This window comes from Mesoplodon bidens (assembly GCF_964165515.1).
Source record: "Mesoplodon bidens genome assembly, chromosome: 13".
In the NCBI taxonomy this organism is placed as follows: Eukaryota; Metazoa; Chordata; class Mammalia; order Artiodactyla; family Ziphiidae; genus Mesoplodon; species Mesoplodon bidens.
The window spans coordinates 3,884,891-3,900,107 of NC_138169.1; the positions used below are offsets into that span (position 1 = coordinate 3,884,891).

The following is a 15,217-nucleotide window of genomic DNA, read 5'->3' on the forward strand; positions in this document are numbered from 1 at the left end:
TCACTCTGAAACGTGTGGCCTTCATAGCATCCATTCCCATGTCCCCGCTTCCTGCAGCCTTGAATGTCCCCGCCACTCATTTGAACGGGAAGCACCCAACCCCCGGATCCAACAAGAGCACCCCACCTATGTACACTCCCATCCCGGGGTATGCAATTTGGGACCTGGGGCTGCACTTTCAGACACTCAAACTCACTGTTTCTTGCTGGGCTTGAACTGGATGGATGTAGGGTTGGAAGGTGCTAGGAAAGAAAACCTGACAGGAGTGGGAAGTGGACCCAAGACACAGAGAGCCACTGACTCCTGCCCATGTCATCTTAGCTGCAAAATCATGCCTGAAGCCCACCCCACCTCCAGACCTCTTATAGAATAAGCCACGAAATCCCAGTCCTTGTCCAGGCCGATTGGGGTTGGGTTTTCAGTGATGTGAGGCTGAAAATCTCTGCGAAGATTATAGACCAGCAGCTTAGAGTCTTTCTTGTTCACTGATATAAAATCCACTTGTTGCATCTAGCTCCTTGTAAGCCATCAGAATCTCCGACCACAGCGGGTTATCTTTCCCCCATGCCCCTCCATCCCCTCCACGGCAACAGTCCTTTGACCTCAGAGGGTCCCAAAGCCCCTCCCTGTCTCCCGTTTCTTGTTTGGAGAAAAAGGCTTTAGTCTCCTAGACCCTCCCTGAATTCCAAAGAGTAGACTCAAGAAGTCACTAATTAGGGAAAGGGAGGGGACACAGAAACAGAGCAGAAGCAGTCAAGAAACAATAGTTCAAAACAACAAAAACAAAAATAAATAAAAAAGGAAAAAAAAATTTTTAAAAGAAGAAAAGAAACAATAGTTCAGTGATAAAACAGAGTCCTAGATCCTCCTGAAGTGATACAGATAACAATCTGATGCATCTCTTTGAGTTGTTCTGCAAGAACTAAGACCCCTCACCCAGGTGGAGGATGGTGACTACACACTGAGCATAAGCATGTGGACCCTGAGGACTGAGATTCCCAGAACATCACTCCGTTACCTCTCCATCAACCAATCAAAAGAAAGGCATGCACCCTGCAGCCCTCATCCCAAATGTTGCCTTTAAAAACACTTCCCTGAAAACCACTGGGGAGTTCGGGTCTTTGGAGCATGAGCTGCCTGTTCTCCTTACTTGGCACCTGCAATAAACACTGTACTTTCCTTCACCACAACCTGGTGTCAGTAGATTGGCTTTGCTGTGCATCGGGCGTGTGGACCCAAGGTTCGGTTGAGTAACACAGTGCGAAGTGCCCACTGCTCACTCGGCAGCACACACCAGAGCCCCACGAGCATCTCTGACATCTTGTCTCTCCTCTGCTGCATCATCCCAGGTCCTTCCAAATCATTTTCAAATCTATACTCTCCCTCCCTATGTCGCCACCTCAGTCCCTCACTCTGCAATCCTGTTAGCATTCAATCCAGAACCTTCACTGTGGCAATGATTCGGCTCATGCTTGCCAGGCCAGCTGCTCTCTCTTGCTGGCTCTTCAACTGCCTCGGCTTCTCAACTCCACAAGCCCCTTCCTGCCTCAGGGCATCCGCACATACAGGTCCCTTGGCCAGGAATGCTGTTCCCAACCTCTCTCCCTCTTCACCCAGCTAACCTACAGGTTTGAAACCCCAGCTTAAAAAGTTATTTCTCATACGCATATGTTCACAGCGGCACTATTCATAGTAGCCAGTAAGTGGAAACAACCCAAATGTCCTTCAACTGATGGATGGACAAGCAAAATGTGATATGCCCATCAACGGAATGTATTATTCAGCTATAAAAGAATTAAGTACTGATGCATTATGTAAAGTCCTCAAAAAGGACCACATAGTGTATGATTCCATTTATATGAGATGTCCAGAATAGGCAAATCCATGGGGACAGAAAGATTAGTGGTTGTCCAGAGCTGGGGGAGGGAGCATGGGGGGGGTGTGACTGCTAATGGGTCTGGGGTGCCTTTTGAGACGGCTGAAAATGTTTTGAAATTAGATAGTGGCAATGGTGTGTGACTTTATGAATATACTAAAACCCACTGAATTGGATGTTTTTAAAAGGGTGAATTTTATGGTATGTGAATTATATCTCAATAAAAAAAACTGTATGAGAAAGAAAAAACTATTTCTCAGGGGAGCCTCCCGGACCCCCCCTAGAACTAGGTCTGTCCTTTGAACATTCTCTTACCACCCAGCACTTCTTCCTAGCACGGATCATATTGTAATTAAATAATCTGTGTAATCGCATGTTCGTGCTAGAAGGCTGGAAACTTCTTTCAAATGACAGGGCTTAGAACTGAGCTGATGTGCTAAAAATCCTCTGGTTGAATGGCTGCTGGCTTCTGCAGGGCTCACCTGTCCTTCCCTGGCTCCACGCCCAGGGTCTTCACAGTGCTGTACCCACTAGAGATGCTCAATAATAAATATTTGCCAAATGAAAACAATAAGCGACAATGATTACATCACGGGGAGGAAAGGAAATAGCCTCTTCCCACTGACTTAAAGTGCATCTGCAGTTTCTGAAACTGAGCAGGACCCTGTGGGGCTACTGGGCTCAGAAGCCTTTTTGTGTCCCCCATTCCTTGTTGGTAGGAAATACGCTGCAGCCTCCATGACCTCCCCTGAGTTCCAAAGGGCAGGTTCAAACAGTTGCTAATCAGCAGAGGGAGGGGATGCAGAGACAAGGGGGGAGCAGTCAGGACACAACAGTGCAGGGGGATGGGATGAATTAGGAGACTGGGATTGACATATATACACTACGATGTATAAAATAGATAACTAATGAGAACCCGCTCTATAGCACAGGGAACTCAATGCACTGTGGTGACCTAAATGGGAAGGAAATCTAAAAAACAGGAGATATATGTACACATATAACTGATTCACGTTGCTGTATAGCAGAAACTAACACAACATTGTAAAGCAACTATACTCCAATAAAAATTAATTAAAAAAAAGAAACTATAAAAAGAACTATAAAACTATAAAAAAGAAACCTTGGGACAAGGTCCTGGTTCCACCTGAAGGGATACACAGAACAATATCTTTGAGCTCTTCAGCAGAATTAAAACCCCCAACAAATGGAAAATGTTAACTACTTGATAAAGCAGTTTTCATTCCAGAGAGAAGGTCACAGTTTGATAACCTCTGAGAACCACAGAAGCTCACCAGACCACCTGAGGCCAGATTAAAGGAATGTAGGCCCTGCACACACCCTGATCCTTATCAGCAACCCCGCCCTTGACCCATTGCTATAAAACTCCTCAGGGACTTCCCTGGTGGTCCAGTGGTTAAGACTCCAGGCTTCCACTGCAGGCAGCATGGGTTCAATCCCTGGTTGGGGAACTAAGATCCCGAATGCCGCATGGCTTGGCCAAAACAAACAAAAACCAAAACAACTCCTCACCAAATCCTCCCGGGTTGGGACACACAGTTTTCGAGGGCATTAGCCCACTGTGGCCCCCTGTGCCTGGCAAAGCAATAAAGCTATTGTTTTCTACTTCACCGAAAACTCTGCTTCCGAGATTCAATTTGGCACCGGGGCACAGAGGCCAAATTTTCGGCATCATTTCCTTGGCATCTTCTAAAGAAAAAGTAGAAAACTTGAATAGGCTCAGGCTTTTTTCCTTCCCATATGCTTGGCACTTACAGCAGAATTCAAACTTAGACCAGCAGAAGGCAGCTGGGCAGTAAGGTCAGGGTTGCATTGGATGCCATGATGTTTGCCTTTCTTCCTTTTTTTTTTCCCTTCCAGTGAGTTTCCAGAAAGTCTTGTTTGCTTCTGTTATCTAAAGTGCTTCCCATTCAAATAAAAACACTTTTATACACCCTTTTCCAGATGAAGGCAGAAGGAAGAACACAGAGTCACAGCCACTGTACAAAGTGCTGCTCACACTCAGGGACACTGCATTCACTTGGGTGCCAGGGCGCTCATCCAAGCACTGACTTTTAGGACTCCCTACTCTGGACCTAGGAAGCCTCAATCCTTCACCTTTTCTTCTTTTCCACCTCTCTCTCTTTTTATTTTGTATGTATGTATGTATGTACGTATTCTATTTTAAGATTTTTTTGGCTATACCTTGCGGCTTGCGGGATCTTAGCTCCCCAACCAGGGATTGAACCTGGGCCCTTGGCAGTGAAAGTGCAGGGTCCTAACCACTGGGCTGGCAGGGAATTCCTTTCTTTTCCATCTCTTTTCCTGCATTTCCCTAAACCCTTAGCAGTGCTGCAGACAAACTCTAGGTGTGAGGCCCAGTAGTCTAGCGAGTCTCTGATAGTCCGGTTTAGAGCAAGGGGTCAGCATACCTTCCCTGGAAATGGTCAGAGAGTAAATACTTCTAGGTTTGCAGGTGGATGATCTCTGGCCAACTGCTCAGCTCTGTTATTTATTTTAGCCTAGCAGGAGGTGCACTTTGAAACTCTGATCTCCTGTTACCTCGTCACTAAGGCAACGGTGTGACTTTTGTTTTTGGTTTTTTTACATCTATGACTTGTGCAATTTAAGTTTCGACCTTCACTGTTAGCAACTGATCTGAACCCCTTCGCCTGATTTAGAGATCCTCAAGATTGCCTGGTTCTTCTGGAAACTGTTGGCAGCCCCAGGGGATTAGAGGTGAATGGGGACCCGTGGGTCCCCTCGCTGCACCTGGCTTCTAGCTGACCCAGGTGACACCATGGGGACACAGACCAAATGGAGATGCAGAAAGCAGCGCTGCTGGGCAGGCCAGGCTCCCTGATTCTCATCCACACAAGAGCCCATGTAACAGTGCCAGCAAACTGCATACCCCAAACATAGCTCCTTTTTGTTCAGAGGTGAAAAAAACCTCTGATGCAGGTTTCTAACATTTATAGTGCTTAGGAGACAACCCCAGCGAGTAGGCCCTGATTAGGGTTTTAAAAATTCTAGCAAACAGCCCCTAGGTTAGAAGGGAAAGTTACCTGACCCAGGGCAGACTGATTGTACCAAAGGATATGTAAGGTGCCACACAGACAATAAAACACTCCCTCTCTAGTTATCAAGCCCCAGACAAACATTCCCCCCACATGCCTTCTCCATCACCTACACCTTCTAAAAAACTCCTGGACAGCAGAGGTCCAAGGTTACTACAAAGACCCCAATATACCCAGCTTTTCTTGGTTTTCTCTCAGTATTTTCCCTCTCTAATGAAGGAAGTTGTGGATTTTTTTTTTCCCCTCACTCCTGATGAAGTTAATTTGTAGATCAGGACCCACAAAGTGGAGGCCACCCCAGGGCCCGGCTGATGTCACAATCTCAGCATAAGTCAGTCTGTGCATAGGACAGGCCTCGTGGTCAAGGAAACAATACACATCAGTCACGATGCTCTGACTCATCTTTGGCGTGGTCCCTGACCCTAGAAAAACAGGGCCTGCTACCTTGTAAGGAAATCCCCGATGGCCTAGCCAGTTATGCCCTGTTTCCATGTTGTTGCTTCTGAGATTCTATAAAACTCGCTCTCAGCCAAAATCGCTCAGAAGAGGGCTAGGCTGCTTGGGAGGCGCTGTGCCCCCCAATCCGTGGACTGTTTTCCCTTGAATGAGGGGCATCAGCGTCATTACTAAATTGTAATCGTTTTGTCGTTTGACACTCTCCATATTCAATTTCCAAGCCCTGTGCATCTCACTTCTTAAATATGTCACTTCCAAATGGCATCTCCTCTGCCACCATCCTGATCTACCCTTCAGGCTGCAGCCCAAACCATCTTCAACGACATATAAATCTGATAGCGTTTCATGGTTGCATCCCGTGCCTGGCACAAAACTGCAGGTCCTGTGTGACTTGCATCCTACCTGCCTCTCAGCCACGTCTGCAGACTCCCCCGAGAGCGGGGTTTGTCAGCCTCGGTACCACTGACATTTTGAGCTCGTTCAGTCTTTGTCGTAGGGCTGTTCCGTGCATTGCAGGGTGTGTAGCTGCACACCTGGCCTCTACCCACTGGATGCCAGGAGCCCCTCACCCCCAGCTGTGACAACAAAAATGCCTCCATGTACTACTCCATGTCCCCGGGGGCAAAATCACTCCTTCCTCCTCTGCTCCCAGGGAGAAGCACTGACCTAGAACATTCTATACCGCTAAGTTTGCACAGCTCAGTTTGGGAAGGGATCCGCTCTTGCCCACATGCTACCTGCTACCCCTCTGCCTGAGACACCCCGCCCCGACACTAACCCTTCCCTGCCTCGCCAACTCAGGTTCATATTCTTACGAATAGCCCATGTTCATTAAGTGCGTACTAAGCACCAAGCCTGGTTCAAAACACTGAAAATGTATTAACTCCTATTTGATCCTGGTAACAAGCCTGTGTGGCAGGTCTGAGCTGCAATTATGTAACCTGGCTTAGATCTTAGGGATTTTAAGCAGGGAAGCTGACTTGTGAAGGCAGGTCTGCTCCAGAGCTTGGGTCTTTCTACCAGTTTGCGATGCCTGAACCATCCCACGTCTAGCGTGGGGTGGTTCCCCAGAGCATCCTACGTGTCCAGTCCTGTACGGATGTGCCCTCACAAGTCAGCGTCGCTATTTATGTATCGGGTGTTCATTCACAACTACAAACTTGAGTGTGCAAGAACAGACTCATTTCTTCTTCTTTTAAGTCCCTTCTTAATTAACTCAGACACCCTCCCCTGCTAGACTGATGAGGACCCCGACCTTACTCATTTGAGGGGGGACTCCCTCTGCTGCTGACCAGGGTCCCTTGAGGGTCGCAGGGGTCTTCCCCAGAGAACGTTTGAGGAGCTCCTCTGGTTCTCACTGCTTCCTGGTAATTGGCTCCCAGGGAAGCCTGTCACCATGGAAACCTCCCTCCCCTCCCCTTCAGGACACCGAGCATCATTTCCTCAAGGAACCTAGGCTTTCACAAGACAGAAGATGTCTTCCAGCAACTTCCGCTTTTCCCTTTTTCTCCCCCCCCCACCCCCGAGCAATCCTTCCTGAGTGAAGGGGAGACCAAAGCCTGGCTCTGAAGACAGAGCAAAGCACAAGGAACAATCTTTATTCTGCATCATGCACAGCCAGGAAAACAAAGAACCAAGTAACTAAAGGGCCCTGCACGCTGCTGCATGTCCGTGGAAGTGCCCGCCTGGCTCCCCTGAGGGCCCCTTGGTGGCTGCAAGCCTTTGGAAGATTTGAGCTCCGGTGTACAGCTCGAGGTAGGGGTTTCCACAGCGTAAACTATGGGTGCGGCTCTGCTGGACTGGCCCCCCTCTCTCTGACCTCCCTTCTTTGCCTTAGTCCAGAGAGCATGGATTCTTTCTGTTTCTCAAGCCTGTCAAGCTTGCTCTGGCCCCAGGACCTGTGTCCGTGCTATTACTCTGTCCCAGGTCCATCCATCCTTCCAGATCCTTGAGTGGCTGCCTCCTTCTGTCACTGGGGTCTTGGCCTGAATGTCACCTCCTCAAAGAGTCCTCCTCTGAAGCCGCAGCCCCAGTCACCTCCTTCGTTTCTGGTTAATCCTGTAATCTCTCTCTCCCCCCACTGGAATGTGCTCCATGAGGGCAGAGACCACCATGTGCCTCCTGGCTGTTTATGTCCAAATGGGTGACAGCTGGGACTTCCCTGGCGGTCCAGTGGTTAAGACTCCACACTTTCACGGAAGGGGGCAGGGGTTCGACCCCTGGTGGGGGAATTAAGATCCCGCATGCCACACAGCACGGCCAAAAAATAAATAAATAAAGTGGTGAGCATAGCTGCCTTCCAAATGAGTGACAGCGGTGCCACTGACTTAAGATAAACCTGTGCAGTGAAAATCCTCATGGGAAAAACCTAACCGTGAACTTCAGAAGACTGATGTATCCTGTCGCTGCTGCTCTTTAGGAGAACTAACATATTTGAGGAGAAAGGGATGTGAAAGGGGAGGTGTAGCCCCAATCACTCATTTGGATGATGAGAAAGAAGGCCCACAGAGGGGAAGTCCATTGAGAAATTTCATGAAGCAAGTCAGTTTGCTTAAAAAAAAAAAAAAAAAAAGCTGCTATGAAACTTCAGGCACTAATCAGCTCCCTCCCTGCCCTGGGGACTTACCTTCCAGCAGGGAGAAGAGAAAAAGTGGAGGAATAAACCTAGAAAACAAGATAACTGCAGGAAAAGATAAATGTTAAGAAGATAACCAAGCAAGGAGATGGGGAACGTGGAAATGGCAGAGGGGAAGAGGAAAGGCTACTTTGTGGGCGGTTTGTTTTGTTTTTTCGCAGGCACGCGGGATCTTAGTTCCCCGACCAGGGATTGAACCCGTGCCCCCTGCAGTTGAAGCTTAGAGTCTTAACCATTGGACCGCCAGGGAAGTCCAAGGAAAGGCTACTTTGGATGGCAGGTCCAGTAACACTGGTTTGCACTTTTGCTGCGCCTTCTGCCTGGAAATCCTGGTCCACCCCTACTCCCCCCGCCCAACCCCGCCAGTCCGCCCCAGCTTCAAGGGACCCTCGTCGCACCCAGGATGCGGCGCAAACGTCACTCTAACAAGGAGGGCTCCCCGGAGCATCCCGCCTAAAACAGCGCACGCGCACAAGCGGCCCTGGCGGGTGTGTGTACACGGGTCTGTAGGTATCACTGTATATTTACACCCATGTGTTTGTACTCTTTCTCTCCCGTCCCCGCAGACGTGCCGTGTCCCGAAGCCCCGACTTCGCGTTCCGGCGCCGCCTCCCCAAACCTAGGGCGCTCACGATCAATACGGAGCGTCCGTGAAGACGGCCGAGCAGCCTCCGTCGCGCTGCCTGCCTCGCGGGGCCGCCCAGGCGCCGGGCACCAGCGGCGTCAGCGGCCGAGCGGCCTCAGGGGAGCGGTAGGACCGCAGCGCCGGGCGGGGCCCGGGCACCCGCGCCGGAGCCGGACTCGCGCCCCTCGCCGCCCCGCGCTACGCCGGGCCCCGCACCCTCCGGCCGGTCCGTTTGGGCGCGCGGTTCGGGGAGGCCGGGCCGACCCCCGCGCCCCCGGCCGGTGCCCCCGCCGGGACCCGGGCCGCCGCCGCACCTACCGGACGCGCTGGGCCGTGATGGCGTTGCCCGTGTGCCGCCGGAGCACCGCCAGGAACAGGAGCCGCATGGCGCCGCCGCCGCCCGGCCGTCCACCACCTGCCAAGGCCGGGCCCGGGGCGGGGCGGGGACGCGGGCCGGGGCGGCTGGGGTCCGTCAGCCCTCCCGCCGCTCCCCAGGCCGCGCCCGCGCTCGCCGGTTCCGGGGCCGGGGGTTAGGGGCGCGCGGGGCGGCGGCGGGGGGGCGTGTCCGGGGGGTGGGAGACTGGGCGCGGGGCCCCTCCCACGGGACCAGCGGCAGGGGATCCCTGGGTCCCCTCCAAGGGAACCAGAAGGGACTCCCACGGGGGTCCCGGAGCGGCCGCAGGTCTGCTTCCATGGGGACTGTCACCAGAGGTGATTTCGGGTCCCTTCGCACAGAGACAAGGGGTGGGTGGCCACAGTCCCCTGCCACTGGGACCAGGGTTGGCCACAGGCTCCCTCCCCCCCCCACACACACACTCAGAGGGACCAGGGTGGCTGCGCGCTACTGCCATGGGGACCAGGGGTCCGCGGGTCCCTTTCCACGGTGGTCGGTACCAGGGGTGATGGCCGATTCCCTGCCACAGGGACCAGAGGAGGCCATGGGTGGACTCCCAAGGGGACTAGGGTGAGCAGTGTCCACTTCCATGGGGCCACCACCAGGGATTTCTGGTATCTCTTGAAAATGAGAGTGGGGCAATAGCAGCCATCTTTCCCACAGTAAACAGAGCTAAGAAGCAGGTGCCCCTTCAGAAGTGTTGAGAGAAACTGAGGGCTATTTAAATTTTTAGTTAGAGCACAAGTTTACTCTAACTGGGTAGCACAGAACCGGAAGTGGCCAGGAGGGCCCACAAACAGGAGCTGCGGTGACGCTTTTATACCTAAAAGGCATAATCAAAGTAAGGGAATTATTGATTGGCTACTGCTGAAAGTCTAGTTGCCTCTTTGTGATTGGCTGTCTTTAGGTTTCAATTCTGTAACCTTGAGGCATTTACAGCTTAGGTTTTGGTTTAAGGAAGAACCTAGGCATTTAAGCACCCCCTAGTCAGGTGGCCTCCTTGTTTAACAGATGGGACCTGAGCTCCCCAGTTTACCACAGTGGTTGTAAGTGCATTTCAATTCCTTTGTGAGCTCAATCTGTATTCCTGTTGTTAGAAGAAGTTGAAGTTTATATCTTGGCTGCATAGTCACCAGGGACAGAGACCTCTCTCTTTCTTCTCCAGCACGGTCTTGTGTGGCCTTTATTCTTTATTATTTTTTAATTTTTATTTATTTATTTTTGGCTGCGTTGGGTCTTCGTCGCTGCACCTGAGCTTTCCCTAGTTGCCGCAAGCGGAGGCTACCCTTCGTTGTGGTGCACAGGCTTCTCATTGCTGTGGCTTCTCTTGTTGCGGGGCACGGGCTCTAGAGCACGCGGGCTTCAGTAGTTGTGGCACGTGGGCTCAGTAGTTGTGGCGCTCGGGCTTAGTTGCTCCGTGGCATGTGGGAATCTTCCCAGACCAGGGCTCGAACCCATGTCCCCTGCATTGGCAGGCGGATTCTTAACCACTGCGCCACCAGGGAAGTCCCTGGCCTTTATTCTTAAGATGGCCTCTAGGTGCAATGTGACTGACAGAGCTCCACCCATCACATTCACATTACAGGCCAGCAAGAAGGGAGGGCAAAATGGTGCATTTCATTTTAAGGGCCCCTCGTGGAATTACGCACGGCCTCTGTGACTTTATCTTACTGTGCACATGACCACATCTTCCACCCAAGGCAGCTGGGAAATACAGTCTGTTAGCTGGGTACCTTGCCACTCTGAATAAAACGGTGGACTAGGATGTGGACATTATCTTTTTCAGGGCTACCATTCAATCCACTTCAGAGGTCCCTTTCACAGATGGCTGCGTGTACGAAGGCCCCCAGTGACTCATCTGGGACTGTTCTCCACACATGCCCTCCCCCTCCCCCCCACGCTCTCTGTCCCTTCTGTACTGACCCCATATTATGTTTCATGATCAGGGAGTGGTCAGCCCACCCCTCACCCTGGTCCTGAGCTCACCCACAGCTCTAACCTCCGCTTGCTGGGGACAACGTCCTGCACTGGGAAGGCCCTCAATAGATGTTTGTTGGATTAAATAAAACCACTGAATTTGCTGTTGTGAGATTTTATTCCCATGAGAGTGCATTCCTAATTTTTTTTTTAGTGAAAGTCAGTGCTGCCACAATAGGATTTTCTGGGCTGAAACTGGCTTTTATTCGATTTTTCTGGAATACACCAGTTCCATGAGGTAAGAGATTCTGACATATCTTTGGGGGCCCATAACTTTATCCTTTCATGGCTTCCGTTTACGCATTTGGAAAATAAGAACTATAAACAGTATCATAGTTAATTAGTTCATTTTGATGAAGTCTTTTATGATTCTCCCAAGTAGGTAATATAAAAGAGTACGAAGACAACTGTGTTATTATTGAATAATGTAGAAATAATTAGGGGGGGCAGGGGGTAGAACAGAAAAGGTTGTTGGCATCTCTTAGGAGATTTCTCCAGATGCTTCTAACATAAGGGTCTTAAAATATATGTAGAGAAAAATTTGTTTTTCCTTTGATCGTAGTGGTTGCTCAGACCATCTCTTTAGTTCCTAGCACCAGGGAAAATTATCTACCCTGTATAAAAGTGATAGTGTTTTCAAGGGAGGGCACTGTGGGCATATTGACTTTAGAAATGGGTCTGTGATAAAAATCAACAGTTCAGGGGAATTCCCTGTAGGTCCAGTGGTTAAGATTCTGCACTTTTACTGCCGAGGGCCTGGGTTCCATCCCTGATCCGGGAACTAAGATCCTGCAATCCACGTGGTGCAGCCAAAAAAAAGCAACATTTGACATGCTTTTCTCTTTTTTTTTCCCTTCATGATATTAATAAGTGAGGCATTCTGCTTCTTTATTTCCATCAGAGTTTTCCATCTTTGCACCATCATTCCTCTCCATAGTACTGAGAACTACAAATGCTGTGTGTGTGTGACAGAGAGACAGAGAGAGAGAGAGAAAGAGATCTTCATAAAAAAAAAAAAAAGATACATGCAGAACTGAACTGTGGTTTAAGTGCAGTGGTTATGTTTCCTTTTTCTGGCTTTCACTGACAGCACTTAAAAGTGACCAAATGCAAAAAAAAAAAAAGCTGTTGGTCTGAAAGCAACTAGTTCCTTCTAGTGTTGTTTAATGAACATGTGGAAGTCAACCAGGAGTAAGTGATTTTCCCTTGAGCTTCGGGCAAGAAAGCAGGCCTGTGATTCCCACTGCTGTTCTGATGGCTGGGCAGACTCGTTTCATAACTTTTCAGCAGGAGGATGCTCTCCCCAAAGATTCTCAGCACTGCTGAATGAGACAGTGAGTCTGACAGCATTTGGTGCAGCTATAAGGCTTCCTATTTCTAATTACGGAAGAGACACAAGTCCAATTCTGTGCACACCGGAGGTTTACTAAAGGGAAGATGTTCTAACTGCTTCCAGTAACAACCTGTTATTTGCAGAGGCCCATAGTTAATCTTTAAAATTTTCAATTTATTTTTATTACATAACCAAGTTTTGTTACATAGCCATACAGATAAACAAAACAGAATTTTAAAATCACACAGCATCCCACTATCTGAGAAAAAGGCTATAAACACTTTGGTTTCAAGTTTTTCCAGACTTCACAAATAATCATGGTAATAGTGGTGCTCACCTGTGCTTGGCAATGTTCTAAGCACTCTGCCATACTCCTCAGTCCCCCCACCCAGTCTTAAACGGTAGGTACTATGGTTCTCACCACTTTGCAGATGAGGAAACTGAGACACAGAAAGCAGGAGACCTCCCGAAGTAACACAGGCAATGTGAATTCTTTACTATGATTCTTTGGCTCTCTTTCGGACTCAGTTGTTAACTTTTATCCTGTTTTTTGTGTGTGATTGTTACCAAAAAATAGGAACACTCTACACTTCGGTGGGGGGGGGGAGTTACTGCTCTTTTTGCAATTGTGATAGGCAAAATTCTAACTTGGCCCCCAAGATTTCCCACCTCCTGTTTTACACCTTCTTCCAGTTCAAACACCCATCCAGGTGGTGCTGTGAAGAGAATTTGCAGAAGTGATTCAATTCCCAAATCAGTTGCCCTCCATATGCAGGGTGAGTCAAACCCAACAGCTGTTTCTTTAAAGGGACTGGGCATTTCCTGATGTTGGAAAGATGCAAAGTATGAGAGAGGACACGATGTCAGGGAGATTCTCTGTTGCTGGCTTTGGGGATAAAGGGGGGGCTGCGTGACAAGGAGTACTGGCAGGTACGAGGGGCTGAGAGCAGCCCCCAACTGCCAGCCAGCGTGAGATGGGCCCCCCTAACCCCCCCACCTCAAGGAACTACACTCGGCCACAAGCACAGGAGCTGGAAAGAGCTCTAGGTGAGATCTCAGCCCCATCCACACCTCGCTGTCAGCTTTGTGAGACCCTGAGCTGAGAACCCAGTCAGGCATGGCCAGTCTCCCAACCTGCAGAGCTGCCAGATAATAGGTGCCTGTTGTTTGAGCCGCTAAGGTTGGGGTCATTTGTTACACAGCACAGAAAACTAATACAATGACATATCAGCAATACTTCTCAGAACCTACTTCTACAGTATCACGCGAGTAACTACATAACACTCCAGTGCATGCAAGCACTGTAATTTACTTAACCAATGCCTTCTTATTGTGTATCTTTGCTGTTTCTAATCTTTTTGCTGTTTTTTGTGGTACGCGGGCCTCTCACTGTTGTGGCCTCTCCCGTTGTGGAGCACAGGCTCCGGACGCGCAGGCTCAGCGGCCATGGCTCACGGGCCCAGCCGCTCTGCGGCATGTGGGATCTTCCCAGACTGGGGCACAAACCTGTGTTCCTTGCATCGGCAGGCAGACTCTCAACCACTGCGCCACCAGGGAAGCCCTCTTTTTGCTATTTTAAGCAACACTGCAATGAACATTTTATAGCTAAGTCTCTGCACACATTCTTAAGTTCCCAGAAATGGAATTCCACTTTCAAAGTGTAGGCAAATGTGGTTTTCATACAAGTGACTAATTGTCCTCCAGAACAGTCGTACAATGTAACTCTGCATTGGTCATTTACACACACACTCATCTACCAAAACATTGCGAACACTGGGTATTTCTCCATTCAAGTAACAAAGCATCCCTCTTTTTGCATTTTTTAATCATCGGTGAAACTTGATTTTTTTCCTGAAGGGCACTGTATTTTTTCTTTTGTCTCTCTGTGCAGGCATATGTATGTATTGCTTGTATTAGTTGGGGCTTTTTCAATTGCAGATGACAGAAAGTCACTCTTGCTTAATCAAAATGAGAATTTATGGGCTCACAGTTGAAACGTCCGGGGTGGGGTGGGGAAAGCTACTTTAAGCCAAGGTCAGAACCAAGGCCTAGAAAATGTCATTTTGAAACAAGGGCTTTCTCACTTCATTTCAACCTTCTTCTGGGTTGCTTAATTCTTGGGTTTCACAAGACGGTCCCCAGCAACTCCAGGCTTATATCTTTATAATTCCAAATGTAGCAGAAAGAGGAATGTTTTTTCCTGGTTACTCCAGAATAGGTCATGGGGTTAGCTCTGATTACACCAATTTGGGTCGCATGTCCATCTTTGAACCAGCCGCTGTAGTGCAATAGATGGACTACTGCTGATTGGATGGGCTTAGGTCACATGACCATTCCTAGCCTAGGGGACCAGCCAGTCCTACCACAGGGAGCACTGATTTCCCTAGAAAATCCAGGTTCTCTTACCAGAGGAGGAATAGATGGTGACTAGGCCCAAGGGACAGCTCTTCCCCATAATGCCTGGACATTCACTTTGCCAATTTTATTTACTGGATGCTTATCTAATACATTTCATAAGATTCCAAAGAATAGGGCAGCAACTTTGTCATTATGTATTTCAAATATGTTTTTCAGTTTGTTTGCTGTTAACTGCAATTGTTCTTTTCTTTTTTACAGATAAGTTGTATATCTTTATGGAGTCAAATCAATTAACTTTTCCTTTATGGCTTTAGTGTCAGACTTAGAAAAGCATTCCGCTCCTGAGATTTTATATTTGCCCAATTTTCTCTTAACGCTTTTATCTTTTCGATTTGTCCATGATAATATTTTATCCGTCTGGAGTTTACGTCAGTACAATATGTGAAGTCAATTTTCCCCACATTTACTTTCTTCCAACAGAATTTA

At 48.9% G+C, this 15,217-nt stretch overlaps 1 protein-coding gene across 2 annotated transcripts in view; it reads right to left on the reverse strand.

The window, feature by feature from the left end:
- GLT1D1 (glycosyltransferase 1 domain containing 1) overlaps window positions 1–9,421 on the reverse strand; it is a 93,769-nt gene extending 84,348 nt beyond the window's left edge. For both annotated transcript variants that reach the window (XM_081251727.1, XM_081251728.1), the window contains exon 1: window positions 8,988–9,421. In XM_081251727.1, the coding sequence (XP_081107853.1) occupies window positions 8,988–9,055 (68 nt within the window). In that variant the 5' untranslated portion in view covers window positions 9,056–9,421. The remainder of the gene's footprint in view (window positions 1–8,987) is intronic.
- Between the last annotated feature and the right edge of the window lie 5,796 nt (window positions 9,422–15,217).